General features: G+C 49.3%; 1 protein-coding gene across 2 annotated transcripts in view; it reads left to right on the top strand.

The window, feature by feature from the left end:
- The window catches only part of FRMD6 (FERM domain containing 6), a 157,162-nt gene extending 141,523 nt beyond the window's left edge, over positions 1 to 15,639 (top strand). For both annotated transcript variants that reach the window (XM_083614711.1, XM_083614710.1), the window contains 4 exons: positions 334 to 669; positions 3,567 to 3,701; positions 6,515 to 6,606; positions 9,136 to 15,639. In XM_083614711.1, the coding sequence (XP_083470837.1) occupies positions 334 to 669; positions 3,567 to 3,701; positions 6,515 to 6,606; positions 9,136 to 9,420 (848 nt within the window). In that variant the 3' untranslated portion in view covers positions 9,421 to 15,639. The remainder of the gene's footprint in view (positions 1 to 333; positions 670 to 3,566; positions 3,702 to 6,514; positions 6,607 to 9,135) is intronic.
- The last annotated feature ends 511 nt before the right edge of the window (positions 15,640 to 16,150 follow it).

The raw sequence follows: 16,150 nt of genomic DNA on the forward strand, positions 1-16,150 counted from the left end.
TGATTGAAATACAGCTTAAAAAACAAGATTAAAATACAACATTAAATCATTAAAATGCAACCTCGTTTCAGTGGAACTCCATCAAATACTTTTGGGGGGATAAAAACGTCAAGTCTTCACCAAGGCTAACCATCCAGACTGGTCCTACATTGGCCAGAAAAAAGCCAGGGAAGTCCTTATCAGTTGGAAAGCACACCACTGCAAGTAGATAAATAGGTACCAATGCGGCAGGGAATCAAATTGATTCCAGTTGATAACCCAGCTGGCGGCTGGAGAAAGAAAGGGGTGTGGTGCCGTGTCTCTCCCCTGACTCTCCCCGGCTTTCCTCCCCAGAGAAGAAACAGTACCGCGAGTCCTATATCAGTGACCTGGAAATGGACCAGATGGAGAAGCGTTCCCGCGCGAGCGGCAGCAGCTCCGGGAGCATGAAGCACAAGTGCCTCTCTCGCCTCTCGACCGCCAGCCACAGCAGCTCGCACACGTCGGGAATCGAGGCTGACCCCAAACCCAGGGGCGAGCAGGGGGGCGAGGAGGACTTCCTGCTGCCCTCCGCCCACCACAAACTGAGGGCCTGCAGCTCCCTGACCAGCCACGGCAGCTCCCACACTTCGGGCGTGGAGAGCAGCGAGAAGGAGCGCCTGGAGGAAGAAGACTCCTCCCAGGATGACGGTAAGGCCGGCGGCAGGGGCAGCGCCGAGCCTGCGGGGCGGGCCCCTCCCTTTGTAGGGCCCCTCCCTTCCACGCTGTAGTTCGCTCAGACGAACCCCCACAAAAAAAGCATAGGATGTAAATCAGATCACCCAAAGGGCTGGTTAAAAAGGAACCTTTTTGCCTGGCGCCTAAAGGTGTATAATGAAGGCGCCAGGCGGATTTTCCTGGGGAGAGCATTCCACAGACGGGGAGCCACCACAGAGAAGGCCCCGTTCTCTTGTCGCCACCCTCAGACCTCTCAAGGAGGGCCTCAGATGATGATCTCAGGGTCCGGGCAGGTTCATATGGAAAGAGGCCGTCCTTGAGGTATTGGGGTCCTGAGCCGTTTAAGGCTTTATAGGTCAAAACCAGCACTTGGAATTGGGCCCGGAAACGAATTGGCAGCCAGTGCAGTCGGACCAGGATCAGTGTAATATGCTCAAACTGTCTTGCTCCGGTGAGCAGCCTGGCCGCTGAATTGTGCACCAGCTGAAGTTTCCAAACCGTCTTCAGTGGTAGCCCTACATGGAACGCATTGCAGAAATGTAACCTTGAGGTTACCAGAGCATAGACAACAGTAGTTAGGCTATCGCTGTCCAGATAGGGGCGTAGCTGGGCCACCAGCCAAAACTGATGGCAGGCGCTCTGGGCCACTGAGGCCACCTGAGCCTCGAGCGACAGCAAAGGATCCAGGAGTACCCCCAAGTTGCAAACCTGCTCCTTCAGAGGAAGTGTAACCCCCTAACAGAACATCACAAACCATAGAATCATAGAGTTAGAATCATAGAATCATAGAGTTGGAAGAGACCACAAGGGCCATCGAGTCCAACCCCCTGCCAAGCAGGAAACACCATCAGAGCACTCCTGACATATGGTTGTCAAGCCTCTGCTTAAAGACCTCCAAAGAAGGAGACTCCACCACACTCCTTGGCATCAATTCCACTGTCGAACAGCTCTTACTGTCAGGAAGTTCTTCCTAATGTTTAGGTGGAATCTTCTTTCTTGTAGTTTGGATCCATTGCTCCGTGTCCGCTTCTCTGGAGCAGCAGAAAACAACCTTTCTCCCTCCTCTATGTGACATCCTTTTATATATATTTGAACATGGCTATCATATCACCCCTTAACCTCCTCTTCTCCAGGCTAAACATGCCCAGCTCCCTTAGCCGTATCGTATCGTAAAACCTTTATTGGCATCATATACAACATCCAAAACAAATCAATATAGAATTTCCACTTCCCCAGTGGCACAGAACATTTGCTAAAAGGAAGGAGGCAGAGCAGTCTATTGTCATATCTCTTGGTCTCCAGGGAGATCGGGCGTCTGCAGTGTATTTTGATGACAAAAAACCAAATACAGATATTTAGCTACTAACTTGGTGAGCTCCTGCTCATCCCCCAGTAATAGAAAATGTATGACCTCCAACTCTGGTTTCCATTTGGGAATACAAAGTTGATCTAGAATGCTGACGGAGATCAGCATATAGTTTACAATGAAGAACCATATGTGTGAGGGTTTCCACCAGGTGGTCTTCACCTGGGCAAGTTCTTTCTCCTTCCACCCTGCCTGAGAACCTTCCCCAAAGGAGGTTTGATGGATTTGAATTAAACCTGGCCAGCCAAAATGCCTTTTTTCTTGAGAGTTAAGCAGAAATTCAAGGTAATTGTGGTTAGTTTCATGTGCCCAAGAAAGTTGAAAATAAAGAGGGGAACATGTTTTCTCTGCTGCTACTGTTAGTTCTTGGCGTTCAATTACCGAACATCACGTTCTTGTCTCCATTACCAAACACCACAAATGCAGAATAAACCCTATAGGATTGTTGACAAGTGATCAGTGAAACAATTGCAATCTATGGTCAACGAAGAAACAACTAAAAAAGGGGAAAGGGTTAAGCACCCCCTCCAACTGCAGCTTCTTGGTTTCCGGTTGCAGCCTTGCACCTCTTTTCAGTTTTTGGAAAGATCACAGTCACGTTTCTTGTCTGCTTTGACGCAGAAGCACCTGCAAACACGGTGCAATGAAAATGTCTTCGTTTTTCCAAAGCCCACACGTATGACGATTGGCAGGGCCAAATTTAGGTTCAGTGCGGCCCTAAGCTACTGAAGGTAATGGGGCCCTTTCTATGTCCAGCTGTCCTTTGACAACAACAAATGGTTGCTGTTTTTTGTGTTGAATATATGCTATATGGTAATTTATGGACCTAAGAGGCATCTCAAGCCAATTGCACATGTTGGTATGCAACCAGTCCATGCAGAATGTAGGCACCCTATATATAGAAAGAAGCAAACCAGTGATATTTTAGGGAGCAGGCTAGCAGCCAGGGCCCATGACTTATATCACAGGAGCATACACAACACAAAACACTGTTGCTGGGTGTAGGTTTTATGTTATTGGTTTTTTATCTTATAGTTTGGAAATGTACATCCAGGGTTTTTTTCCTTTAATTTTTTTTGGGGGGCCCCAAGAGAGTGGGGCCCTAATCTATAGCTTGTTTAGCTTATACAGTCATACCTCGGGTTACAGCCGCTTCAGGTTGCGTTTTTTCGGGTTGCAGACCGCCGAAACCCTGAAGTACCGGAACGGGTTACTTCCGGGTTTCGGCGGTCGCGCATGCGCAGAAGCGCTAAATTGCGCTTTGCGCATGTGCAGAAGCGCCGAATCAAAACCCGCACATCTGCAGGCGCAGGTTGCAAATGTGCATCCCACACGTATCACGTTCGCAACCCGAATGTCCACTGTACGTAAACCCTGGATGGGGGAATCCCAAGATCCTCTGCATGAGGGATGAGACGATGCTCTGCTGTGTCCTCAGTGCTCTTCCCCGTACTGCAGCCTCCCTTCCCGTCTCCCATCTCACACCCCTCCATCTTTGGTTCAGAAATAGAGATGCTGGTCGATGACCCCCGAGACCTCGAGCCCACAAGCGAAAGGTCCCTGGACGACGTGAGTCCCGACGTCTGCATTTACATCACCGAAGACATGCTCATGGCTAGGAAGTTCAATGGGCACTCAGGTAAACCTCCCAGGAGCTCGGCATAAGCAAGGAAGGAAATAATAATAATAATAATAATAATAATAATAATAATAATAATAATTTATTATTTATACCCCGCCCATCCAGCTGGGTTTCCCCAGCCACTCTGGGCAGCTTCCAACAGAATATTAAAATACAATAATCTATTAAACATTAAAAAGGGACACGGGTGGCGCTGTGGGTTAAACCACAGAGCCTCGGACTTGCCGATCAGAAAGTCGGCGGTCCAAATCCCCGCGACGGGGTGAGCTCCAGTTGCTCAGTCCCTGCTCCTAACAACCTAGCAGTTTGAAAGCACGCCAGTGCAAGTAGATAAATAGGTACCGCTCCGGCGGGAAGGTAAACGGCGTTTCCATGCGCTGCTCTGGTTCGCCAGAAGCGGCTTAGTCATGCTGGCCACAAGACCCGGAAGCTGTATGCCGGCTCCTTCGGCCAATAAAGCGAGATGAGCGCCGCAACCCCAGAGTCGGTCACGACTGGACCTAATGGTCAGGGGCCCCTTTGCCTTTACCTTTTTATTAAACATTAAAAGCTTCCCTAAACAGGGCTGCCTTCAGATGTCATCTAAAAGTCTGGTAGTTGTTCTCTTTGACATCTGGTGGGAGGGCGTTCCACAAGGCGGGTGCCACCATCGAGAAGGCCCTCTGCCTCGTTCCCTGTAACTTGGCTTCTCGCAGCGAGGGAGCTGCCAGAAGGCCCTCGGAGCTGGAGGCTCGGCGATAGAGTGTCTGCTTTGCACACAGAAAGTCTAGGGTTCGTGGAATCATAGAGTTGGAAGGGACCCCCCTGGTCATCCAATCCACCCCCTTGCAGTGCAGGAATCTCAGCTAAATCTCAGAATAAATCGCTGCCCGGTACCATCTCCAAAAAAGACTTGAGTCTGGAAACTCCAGAGAGTCGTGACTCAAAATCAGGCAGCTTTCTATTTGAATCAGCTCCTTCTTCAGAACATCCTCAGGTGGCGCTGGGAAACACTTCCTGCCCCTAAAGCCCAGGGAGGATGAAATTTAAAGAATATTCAGTTAAATATGCTAAGATAATTTAAATAGAAATACTTGCAAATACCAGAATGTGATTTTATATAATAATATGTTTAAAAGTTTATATAAAAAGGAGTTAATTGACTAAGTAAATTTTATGAGAAATTAGTCTTGGAAAACTGTTACAATGATATACACGGACATTCAGCCAGGGGGATTTGAGGACGTCACCTAACAATGTTAATAATAGTGGAATATTTACAGTTAAGATTTATGTGTGTTTGTTTGTTTATAAATTTGGAAAATAAATTTAAAAAATTTGAATATAAATAAATAATGCCCAGGGGAGCTGCTGCCAGTCAGTGTGGGTAATGCTGAGCGTTTGGCAGTAGCCTCGGCGTGAACAACTCCCGCTGGGAAACCGAATGTCCCCACTGTGGAAGGACGTGTGGATCCAGAATTGGCCTCCACAGTCACTTACGGACTCATTGCTAAAGCCGTGTTCGTGGAAGGCAATCTTACTCGGCCACGAGTGTTTGCCCAAAACAGAATACTGAACTAGATGGACCAAGAATCTGTCTTGGTATGAGAGAGTTTCCTACATTCCTAAATATCACAGAATCACATATTTGTGGATTTGAAAAGGGCCCAAGCTCCTGCAATGCAGGAATCTTTCACCCCACCCGAGACTCGAACCCACAACCCTGAAATTAAGGGTCTCACTCTCTGCCGACTGAGCTATCCCTCAGAAATCAAATGAACATCTTTGATTTCTTCTGAGAAACCCTGCCAAGTTATCGAAGAAATAATACACAGGTAAAGTTGTATCTAGGGACGCGGGTGGCACTGTGGGTTAAACCACTGAGCCTAGGACTTGCCGATCAGAAGGTCGGCAGTTTGAATCCCCGTGACGGGGTGAGCTCCCGTTGCTCAGTCCCTGCTCCTGCCAACCTAGCAGTTTGAAAGCACGTCAAAGTGCAAGTAGATAAATAGGTACCGCTCTGGTGGGAAGGTAAATGGTGTTTCCGTGCGCTGCTCAGGTTCGCCAGAAGCGGCTTAGTCATGCTGGTCACATGACCCGGAAGCTGTACGCCGGCTCCCTCGGCCAATAAAGCGAGATGAGCGCCACAACCCCAGGGTCGTCCGCGACTGGACCTAATGGTCAGGGGTCCCTTTACCTTTACCTTTAATGTTGTATCCGGCTATGCCATGCTCAAAGGTGAATCGTAGAATTGCAAAGTTGGAAAGGGGTACTAGGGGTCATCTAGTCCAACCCCACCCCACCCCCGGCAGTGCAGGAATCTGAACATAGTGCACCGCACAGCAAAATTCATTAAACAGGGATAAATAAACAATCCGTGCCGAGTTGAGATTTCCCAGGAAAAATAACTAATAAGCAAGAGCCACATAATCTCACTATCCATTTGAACTGTAATGGCTACAGTCAGTTTAATCAATACCCTGAAACGGAAACTGAAATTGTGTTTTGTCTTAAAAAGCTGTCGGATGATAAAAGAGTGGACGGGGTCTAATATCACATTGGCACTTCTTGTTCCAAGGCGTGATAAATGTGGACCGTCTCTGCACAAAATGGTTTTCGGGGATATATTACCAGTTCTGTCTCTTGAGCCACATTCGCCCATTCCCACATTCTGAAAAAGCAGGCAGATGGTGGCAGATTTTTCCATTACGCTAAAAAGCAGGCTTCTGGTGTACTGTTCCCTAAGCGGAACTTAGCGGTTCTGTTAAGAACTGGGCCACCCTTGAATAATGACGAATTCTTGGTTCTTTGCTTTCTTGTTTCCAACACAGGATTAGTCGTCAAAGAAGTCAGTTCGTCCACTTCCAGCTCTTCGGAGACCGTGGTCAAGCTTCGTGGCCAAAGCATTGATTCATTGCCCCAGGTTCGTAAGTTCTGCCTGAGTCCATAAAGTTCTGCATCCGAGGCCATAAAGCCATAGAATTGTGGAGTCTCTAATTCAGGGCTCAGCACACTTTTTCAGCAGGGGGCCGGTCCACTGTCCCTCAGACCTTGTGGGGGGCCGGACTGTATTTTGAAAAAAAGATGAACGAATTCCTATGCCCCACAAATAACCCAGAGATGCATTTTAAAGAAAAGCACACATTCCACTCATGTAAAAACACGCTGATTCCTGGACCGTCCGCGGGCCAGATTGAGAAGGCATTTGGGCCACATCCGGCCCCTGGGTCTTAGTTTGCCTAGCCCTGCTCTAGTGCAGGGATGTCAAATAGGTAGATCATGATCTATTGGTAGATCACGGGGTGTCTGTGGTAGATCGCTGGACCCTCCCCCCACCCCACAAAAGCTCAACAACTTTGGTAGATCACTGCCAGTTTTTTTTAATAGTGAGAGCAGATCTCAGTCTCTTGAAAGCTGGATGTGACTGCTCTAGTGTTTCCTTAAGCCAGTGGTTTTCAGCCCGTGCGCCGTGGCACCTTGGGGTGCCTTGAAGAATGGTCAGGGGCGCCGTGGGCAAGACTGGCCTCTTTCCTCCCCTCTCTCCTCTGATGCCCTCTTGCATCTCTGCCTCCCAAAGGCTTGCAGGGCTGTTTGAGTTTTTTAATTTTTTTATTAGTTTTTATTAAATATTACAAGAAAATAAAAAGAAATAGAAACAAAAATCAATACATAACACTGTAAACTCATTTGTCTGCGTATTTTCCAACACGCAGACTAGAAAAGAAAAGAGACGAAAGCTAAAAGAAAAGAAAAAAAGAAATATATACTTTTCATAATAATACCAAATTTATACTTCAAACATTACAATATATATATCCTAGTTTAAATATTCTTAAAGACTTCCACCGCATTCACCACACGCCTCTTAGTTTCTAGTTCACCTTTACACCTGTTCTTCAGTCACTTCCTTTCCTTAAGTTCTTTCATACTCCATCAAATCTTTGTGTTCTCTATATTCTTCACAAGGTTAGTCTAAGCACAACCAAACTTTCGTATTTGAGGCTTGCAGGGCTGTTTGTTGCAGCAGCCCTGGCTACAAGCTCCGCAGGCAAATGGTGCCTCTGGGGCTGGCCAGGGGGCGCTGCTTGCCAGGAGCTAAGGCAACCTCAGAGTAAGCGAGGGGGGAGCCCAGCCAGCCAGTCTGCCATCCCTTGCTGTTGGAAATGGACAAGTCCCAGGCCTCTGTGGGGCAGTGTGAGGAGGCACCTCTCTTTGGGGACGCTCAGAGACCAGGGGCAGCAGCAGCAGCAGCTGCCCAGAGGACTCCCAAGGAGAGGGGAGAGGAGAGGAGGCTGAGGGAACCCTCCACAAGGGAGGGTGTTCGGAAAGGGGTGAGGGGCTGCCAGTTCTGCAGGCAAGGGGTGACATAACTGGGCTCCTGAGCCCCACAAGGGAGCCACAGAAAGAATGTAGTTGGTCAAGGGAGCCGCAGACTCCAAAAGGTCGACAGCTTCTGCCTGAAACCCTTCGATGGTTATATTTTCTGAGAATCCTCCAGAAAAACAATCTCTCAAAGGACCTGTTGATGGCATTTTACCATTGTACTGTGGAGAGTGTATTAACTTATGGTCTGTGTGTGTGGTTTGGGAGCTGCACAGTCAGGGAAAAACCAATGCTGTCCAGGGTGGTAAAGACTGCGGAGAGAATAATTGGGTGCACTCTTCCCACCTTGGATCAAATCTATGCTTCCAGGTGTCATAAGAAAGCTGCAGAGATAGCGCAGGATAGTGCGCACCCCGGAAATGATCTCTTTCAGCTTCTGCCTTCTGGAAGAAGGTCCAGGGTTATAAAGACTAGGACTAGCAGCCTGAGAAACAGTTTCTATCCAAATGCGATTTTGGTTTTAAACGCAGTGTAAGGTAGTCTCTGTGGGAGTATATTGTATTTAATGATGGGATATCAGAGGGGGTTTGGGGGGGGTTTAAGGGACGCGGGTGGCACTGTGGGTTAAACCACAGAGCCTAGGACTTGCGGATCAGAAGGTCAGCGGTTCAAATCCCCACGACATGGTGAGCTCCCATTGCTTGGTCCCTGCTCCTGCCAACCTAGCAGTTCGAAAGCACGTCAAAGTGCAAGTAGATAAATAGGTACCGCTCCAGCGGGAAGGTAAACGGCGTTTCCATGCGCTGCTCTGGTTCGCCAGAAGCGGCTTAGTCATGCTGGCCACATGACCCAGAAGCTGTACACCGGCTCCCTCGGCCAGTAAAGCGAGATGAGCGCCGCAACCCCAGAGTTGGCCACGACTGAACCTAATGGTCAGGGGTCCCTTTACCTTTAAGGTAGTCTCTGTGGGAGTATATTGTATTTAATTATGGGGTATCAGAGTTTTTAGAGGGCTAACCAGGCTGGGATAGCAGGCTTGTTGGTTTTTGAGGGTCTGATGCGGATTTTTTTCAATTTCGTTCTGTATGGGACAATGACAATAAAGATTATCATTTCCTGTTTCCTTCAGACGGCCTGCCGGAAGCCAAAGACCTCCACTGACCGGCACAGCTTGAGCCTGGACGACATCCGGCTCTACCAAAAGGACTTCCTGCGACTGGCCAGCCTCTGCCAGGAGACAGCCCAGAGCTACACCTTCGGCTGTGGCCACGGCCTGGCCGAAGAGGGCCTCTACTGCAACGGCTGCTTAGCGCAGCAGTGCATCAACATTCACGACGCTTTCCCCGTCAAGAGGACCAGCAAGTACTTCTCTCTGGATCTCGCCCACGAAGAAGTCCCGGAGTTTGTCGTCTGACGCTGCCTCTTCAGAAACACCTCCGGAGCTGGGTACTCGGGAGGGAAGTTGACCCAAGAAAGAGGACCGCGGATCGCCTGGATTATTTCTGGTGCCATAGCAGGGGCATATAGAGATATATATTCCCCATCAATTTTTCTTCTCGGATACTACACAGATCCTGTGTGTTGCACTTTGACAAAAATGTGCCTGTCCCAAAGGCGGTTTCTTTCTGAATCGATGTCCGCGGTGGGATTTGCTCTGGAAACACGGCGGTCTTCTGTTCTCGGAAAAGGAGAGGCCAGCCTTGAGCACTTGTTGGCTCTCTCGTTTTGACAAGAAAAACAGATGCACAAAGATTGGCTTTTTAATTTTATTTGCCTCACGCCAAGCTGCCGTCTTTCTTCCGCGCTTCAGGTGGCCGTGGCTTCTTCCTGCGTCACATTTTGCAGCTTTCTATGGGTCGGCCGTCGTGGCATCGATGCTGAAAGCAAGAACATCGGTCTCTATAGTCTTCTTTCTCCCCCCCCCCAAACCCTTTTTACTTCCTGCACTGTGTCAAGCCAAAGAAATCGTCCCAAACGGGAAGCCATCGAGACCACAGGTGTGAGCAATAACTGACCAAAGGGACTTCGTCCTCCTTCGGTCGAGAGGCCTAGGGGAGGGCAGCAAGTGTGTCGCGATGCAGTCGGGCCACCATTTTCCTGTTCTTCCCCACTGAAAGGAAAAGGACTGCGGTGACATCAGCTCCCATCTGATATTTTGCGTTGTTTACAAAAGAAAATGAGGGGGGGAAACAAACAGACCTAAAAACCGATGTTCAGAAAAGTGGGATTTTGAAAGCTGCTGGAAGCTTTTTCATTTGAGGTGGAAACAACCTCATGAACAGATAATCTGTCAGGATGTAGCAATAAGGTTTGCTGACCAAAGTACCTTAAATTTGTGTGTGAGAGAGAGAGAGAGAGAAAGAGAGAGATTATATATAAAAATGCGTATATAAGTATAGAGAGGAGTATTTGTTTATTGTATGCTTGAACTTGCAGATCTCCCGTTTTACGTTTTGTTTTTCTGTTTTAAATGCCCTTTGTAGAAAAAGTTAACTACCCACCCCAAACACCCCATGATACATATATAGACAATCTTATAAGCTCTGCTTACACACAGGGAAGAAAACTTGCTCCCCTTTTCTTTTTGCTGTCGAGGGAGGGGGGTGTTGTTGCTGCGTCATAAGCATGGCTTCTTCCTCACCCCCATAATATATCTTTGCTGTTTTCTTTTTTTGAACTGGGTATTCTGTGTATCCTGAGATGCTCCCCTCTGCCATCCTCTGACCACAGGCTCATTAGGAGAATAGTTTTGCCCCTTACCTTTAGGGTCTCTCCACTCAGCATAGCTCTTTATAAAACAAACACGCCAAATACTTTACAAATACAGTAACATTTGTGGGCAGCAAACGCATCTTTGACCGGACCTCCTATGTGCAGCTACTGCAAGATTGCATCTTACGTGCGTTGAGCTTGCACGATTTCGACCATACGTGGTCGGAGGCAGACCGGTTGGAATCGCGCACCTGAACTCCAAACGAGGTAGAGATCTTTATAGAGCTCCTTACGTTCTCCGCCTTGCTTGAGGGGCAAGGCCTGCTCAGGGCGCCACCTCGGGGATGCTCGTGCAAGATCTCGCAGGGCCATCTGGGTTCCTGCGAGATTTCGTGTGAGCATCCCAGAGCCAGTGTTCTGGGCTGGCCTTCATCCCCAAGTTAAGACAGAGAGCTAAGCTGTCTTGAAAGCTTTTTTTTTTGCTGCTGGATCCATGTGGTTTACCCGGCACAAAAGGAGCTTTTAATCTCTCTGCCTTACTTGCACACACCTGGTAGCTGCAGACGCGACTCCAGGGGTTTGGGTATATATGATTTCCGCGCATACGCAGAACACTTGGAACCAAACCTCCATGTAAGATGTACAATATTTATTAGTCTTCCGCGGAATAAAATAGCGCAAAGGTACGTGCACTGCCAGAGAGCTGGAATTGGCCGTGACTTCTGCTTCGTGATCGAAGCAGTAGCAAACATATTGGGGGGGGGCAGCCCCATAGCCTGTTGCTGAGCAGCTCTCCCCATAGCCTGAAATTTGAGCCGAGAGCTTTAGAAGGTGACGCTCGGCTTCTCCGTTCTTCTGGAAAAGTTGTGCCATTCTCCAAGGGGAAGGAGGCTGGTGTTCAGAGGACGGCCGTCTTGGAATTACGTGTTTTCATTAAACGGGTCTGGGTTGTTCCCTCTCTCAAATTGTCCCAAGACCTTCAGCCGTTCTGCGGGAGCGGGGGAAGCAAAACGATTTAAGTTTCTTAGCACGATGCCTTTTTAAAAAAAGCACGCGAACAAATATTTTTGAGAGGTTTTGTATTCACAGCCATACAGCATCGCCATATTTTGATACACTTGTCTTTTTTCTAACTGGAGCCTTCTTAAATATATATATGTACCTGTATATATATATTATTTTATAAAGCTGAAAGCAAGGATATTTTTCTAAAGAGGCAGAAAATTTCCATTCTTTCCTTTCCCTCCCCACCTTCCCCCTGTTTTGGTATCCAAATAGGCTGAGCAGCTAATCAGTATTAACAGTTGAGCCAAAAGAAGTCTCAAGTTGGGTACGTCTAGATTCTGCCAATTGCTTCTGATGAGCTTTCACTGGTACCTGCGCTCCTCAGCATGTCAGCACAAGATGTTTGCAGCTTCCTTTTGAGATTTTGCTTTGTGATACAGGCAGGGGTGTGTATGTTTGTGTGTCGTAAAGTGGCAGTTGCAGTGAGACTGCATGTCCTTTATGTTGTGCTTTGCCATTGGCACTGCCTGTTTGGCACAGATGCCCTCCCTTCTCCATAGCATTCTGGTACCAGCCGTTGCAAATTGCAGACTCCCCCCCTGGCAGGCCAATCTTAATCCCTCCTCAACCAAGGATGGCAACCTGGGGATTCAAAGCACCTGGTAGGCTGCAATACACGGAGAGTGGACCGTGTTGGGCTTGGAGGACTGTATATAAAGGAGCAATGTTGCCATTGCTTGCTCTGTTCCTCGCTTCCCATTGGACAGCCCTCTTGTCATTTGACGCAGCATCAGAAGTTGCCCACCCAGATCTGTAGAGAGGCTGGATCATGGTGAGACAAATTTCGGCAAGGAACGAGGCTGACTTTTCACTCTGGTGTGGTGATCAGGGTGCTTGAGAAGGGCAGGTGATATTACCCATAAGCTTGACTGGTTTACCCTGGAGACTTTATTTTGGAGGAGATTTTTTGAAGTTAGCTGTTTCCCAGTCTCCCGTGAATGCCCCAGCACCACACTATCACACAAGTCAGCCATCACGGTTTGCATAACACTTTCCTCTGTGTCTCTTGAGACACAGGTAATAACAGCGACAGCTCACCTGAGGCGACCCTTTCGTCCGTCCCAGATGCATGGCTGCAGCCAAATTCCTTGATTCTGAATTCTTATCGATCAGCTTTTTGTTGTTGCTGTTCCTGAGCTGAACTTCTGAATGATCTAAGGCAGCCTTTGCTAACCTGGTGCCGGGCAGAGGTGTTTAAACTACAGTTCCCATGAGCTTCCAGCATTATGCTGCCATGCAGATGGGAACTGCGGTCCAAGCACCTTTGCACCACACCAGGTTATCCAAGGCTGATCTCAAGTCATAATATCAGGCGGCAGTCAATTTGTACGGTGAAACTGCAGACTGATATTAAATGCAGATGCACACACACACCCTGATCTAATCTGAGTTGGATTCAGATGAGCATCTGTGTCATGGAGGAACACCTGTGAAGTCGCTATGCAGTGATGAGAATTTTCCTCCATAGGGTCTAGTCGCATGTGAGGGCCAAGTCTCGGCACGCTGACTCAGCTGATTTGAAACATGAGGGAGGTGAGCTCAAAAGTGCCTTATTCCCAAATGCCACAGGTGGGCACACGGCTTCAGCTGTGCTTGCAATTGGTGAAGTTTGAAGCCGCCTCCGTCACCCAGCCTGTTGTCTTGCGTCCGATCAAAAATGGAGAAGCTCTGTAGATAAAACAGTTCTTGCCATTAGAGGGCAGTATCACCCTGGCGACTGAGCAGAGGAATGTTCCGGATTTCGGTTCACCGCTGTGTTGACGAAGGCGAGTGTTGCGCCTTGTGAGACTGAGCTGTGTGATTGGACAAGCCATCTCGTTTGTCGTCTTTCTGGCTTTTTTTGGTGTAGAAGTAAAGATGCTCTGCGGACATCATCGGAAGCCGTATCTCACGGTCGCACAAAAGCCGAGGCTGGATCTGTGGGTCTGTGTTGCCGTTGCTTAAAACAAGACTTTAAACAACAACAACAGTTGACTTGGTGTGCGGTCAGTTGTCTGGCTTCTCTGTGATAACACTTGCCTTGTTTTATAGAACCAGCTGTGAGGGTCTTTGTGCATAAACTTTCAATTTGTTTGGACGGTTTCAGTTGAAAACCCACTGCTCGTGTGTAAGTCTTGCATGACAGCATAAGCCAGGGACGGAGACCTCGAGGAATGAGTGCAGGGGGAATTAGACGCATATACAGAGAGCCCCCCAGCAAAAAGTTGCCTTTGTGAGCCCAAGCAGTGTCTTTAGAGATGTGCTGGTGGGTCCCAGTGGTTGTCGGCGGTGTGACAAATGTGTGCTTTGTCCCTTTCCAATCCCCACAGCAAATGGAGGCAGAATGTCCCAGCTGGTTCTAAGGGTGGGCAAGGCCTTCGGGTGGCAGCAGGGCCTGCCAGTTAGTGGCACCATCCTTGAGAAGTCCAAGCTCACACCTGAAGATAGGTCAGCTCTGGGGACGGGCCTGCACCTCAGTGCTTGCATCCAAAGCAGCGTGAAGCCTCTCCTTCCGTTAGTGCAAGGATTTGTGTCGTGGGACGTCCCCCTCGCCTGCGCCCTCCCCAAATCTGCTCCAGATTTAGCAGGCCAGGGAGGGGGGAAAGTGCCAAGCGAACTCCTTGCCCTAACCGGATGAGGGACTCAGCACCACTTTGGATATGAGTCCCTGCTTTGCACGCCTCGCATCCCAGCTTCTCACCCTGGCATCTCCAGCGACGGGATCCCAACTTGCAGGGCGGAAAGCTGCTGCCAGCCAGAGCGAGACACTATATTCCCAGGTAGACCAGTGGCTTGGCTCCGCGTGGTTGAAGGCAGTCTGTTCATACTTCTGCCTGCTTCAGGTCTAAAGTGTGGATCTGATTTTCAGAGAAGGTGCCTTACAGGGAGTCAGGCCAGCTCAGAATTCCCTACACCAGCGTTTCCCAAACTTGGGTCCCCAGCTGTTGATGGACTACAACTCCTATCATCCCTAGCTAGCAAGGACGGTCAGGGATCATGGGAGTTGTTGTTGTCCAAAAGAAGCTGGAGACCTGTGTTGGGGAAACACTGCTCTACACTGACCGGCAGCAGCTGTCCGGGGGCTCGGGCAGCGGACATTCCCAGCCCGACCCAGAGGTCCTGCTTGAAATTGCACCTGAGACCTTCTTTCTGCAAACCACTGGGCCTGGCGGCCTCTAATGCACAGGGATGCTCAAACTCCTCCTGACCCCTTCCTCAAAAGGAGGCGTGTTGGTTCCTTGCCACTCGCCCTCCCCTTTCCAGCAGCAAAAGACTTGGGGGGGTGGGAGCTGCATGGAACCAACGCCTGCCCCCCTCTGCTCCTTTAGACCTGAGCAAACCAGAGCCGCAGAGGTCCCTTCCGGGGTCACCAGGGGCACGAATGTCGTGGCAGCCGCCAGGGTCCTCACTGTGCGATGGGGGCGGCACTAAATTGTGCCACTGGGGAAGATAGCCTTTGGCCCCTACGCGTTGGTAACCTTCGGGGTGAGGTTTAAGGGAAGGGGGTATCGAAGAAGCAAGTCCTTTTGTATTATAAATGTCCAAAGGAGGCCGTATGCTACCAGCCTGTATTTTTATATATATATATCTATAGTATATACTTTTTGCATTTCTGGGAACTCTTTAGCGGGTCTGGGTTGCGCCCCGGTTGCTGTCGCCGCAGACCCCCAGCTCCGAGCGCTGCACCGCTCAGACGAGCCCCTGCTCCTTTCTGTGAAAGGCTCTTCCCCATCCGGGCGGTGGGCAGTGGCGCGCCAGCAGCTGGGAGCAACGCGCTGAAAGGAGCATAGCCAATTTGCGTTTGTCACACGGGACGTTTGCGGTGCCCGGCCTTCTGTTCGAAGAAATGACAATAAAAGTCGCAGTTTACATTGCAGTAGCTCCTTTGGTCTTTTTTTTTTGAACGGAGCATCTCCCTCCCCACACTAAGGGGGTGGTGGGGAAACCCAGCCGTCAAAATATCACATACATATCTGCATTCTCGGCTGGTGACCCAGACAGAGGTGAGTCAGAGGAGAGAAGGTGGAGCCATAGAGTCGTCGTAAACACCTTGGAGATCCGGCATAGCAAAGGCGGGCATGTTTGCCATTGTGAATTCTTCCTTAAGCCCTGAGGCAGCCATAGGAAAGCTCTTCCTCACTTATTCACATAAACTGTGGAACTCCCTGCCACAAGAGGCAGGGATGGTGGCCACCAACCTAGATGGCTTTGGAAGAGAATTAAAGGTAAAGGGACCCCTGACCATTAGGTCCAGTCATGACCGACTCTGGGGTTGCGGCGCTCATCTCGCTTTACTGGCCGAGGGAGCCGGCGTACAGCTTCCGGGTCATGACTAAGCCGCTTCTGGCGAACCAGAGCAGCGCACGGAAATGCTGTTGATCTTTCCT

The sequence above is a fragment of the Podarcis filfolensis genome (genome assembly GCF_964270895.1).
Source record: "Podarcis filfolensis genome assembly, chromosome: 1".
NCBI lineage: Eukaryota > Metazoa > Chordata > Lepidosauria > Squamata > Lacertidae > Podarcis > Podarcis filfolensis.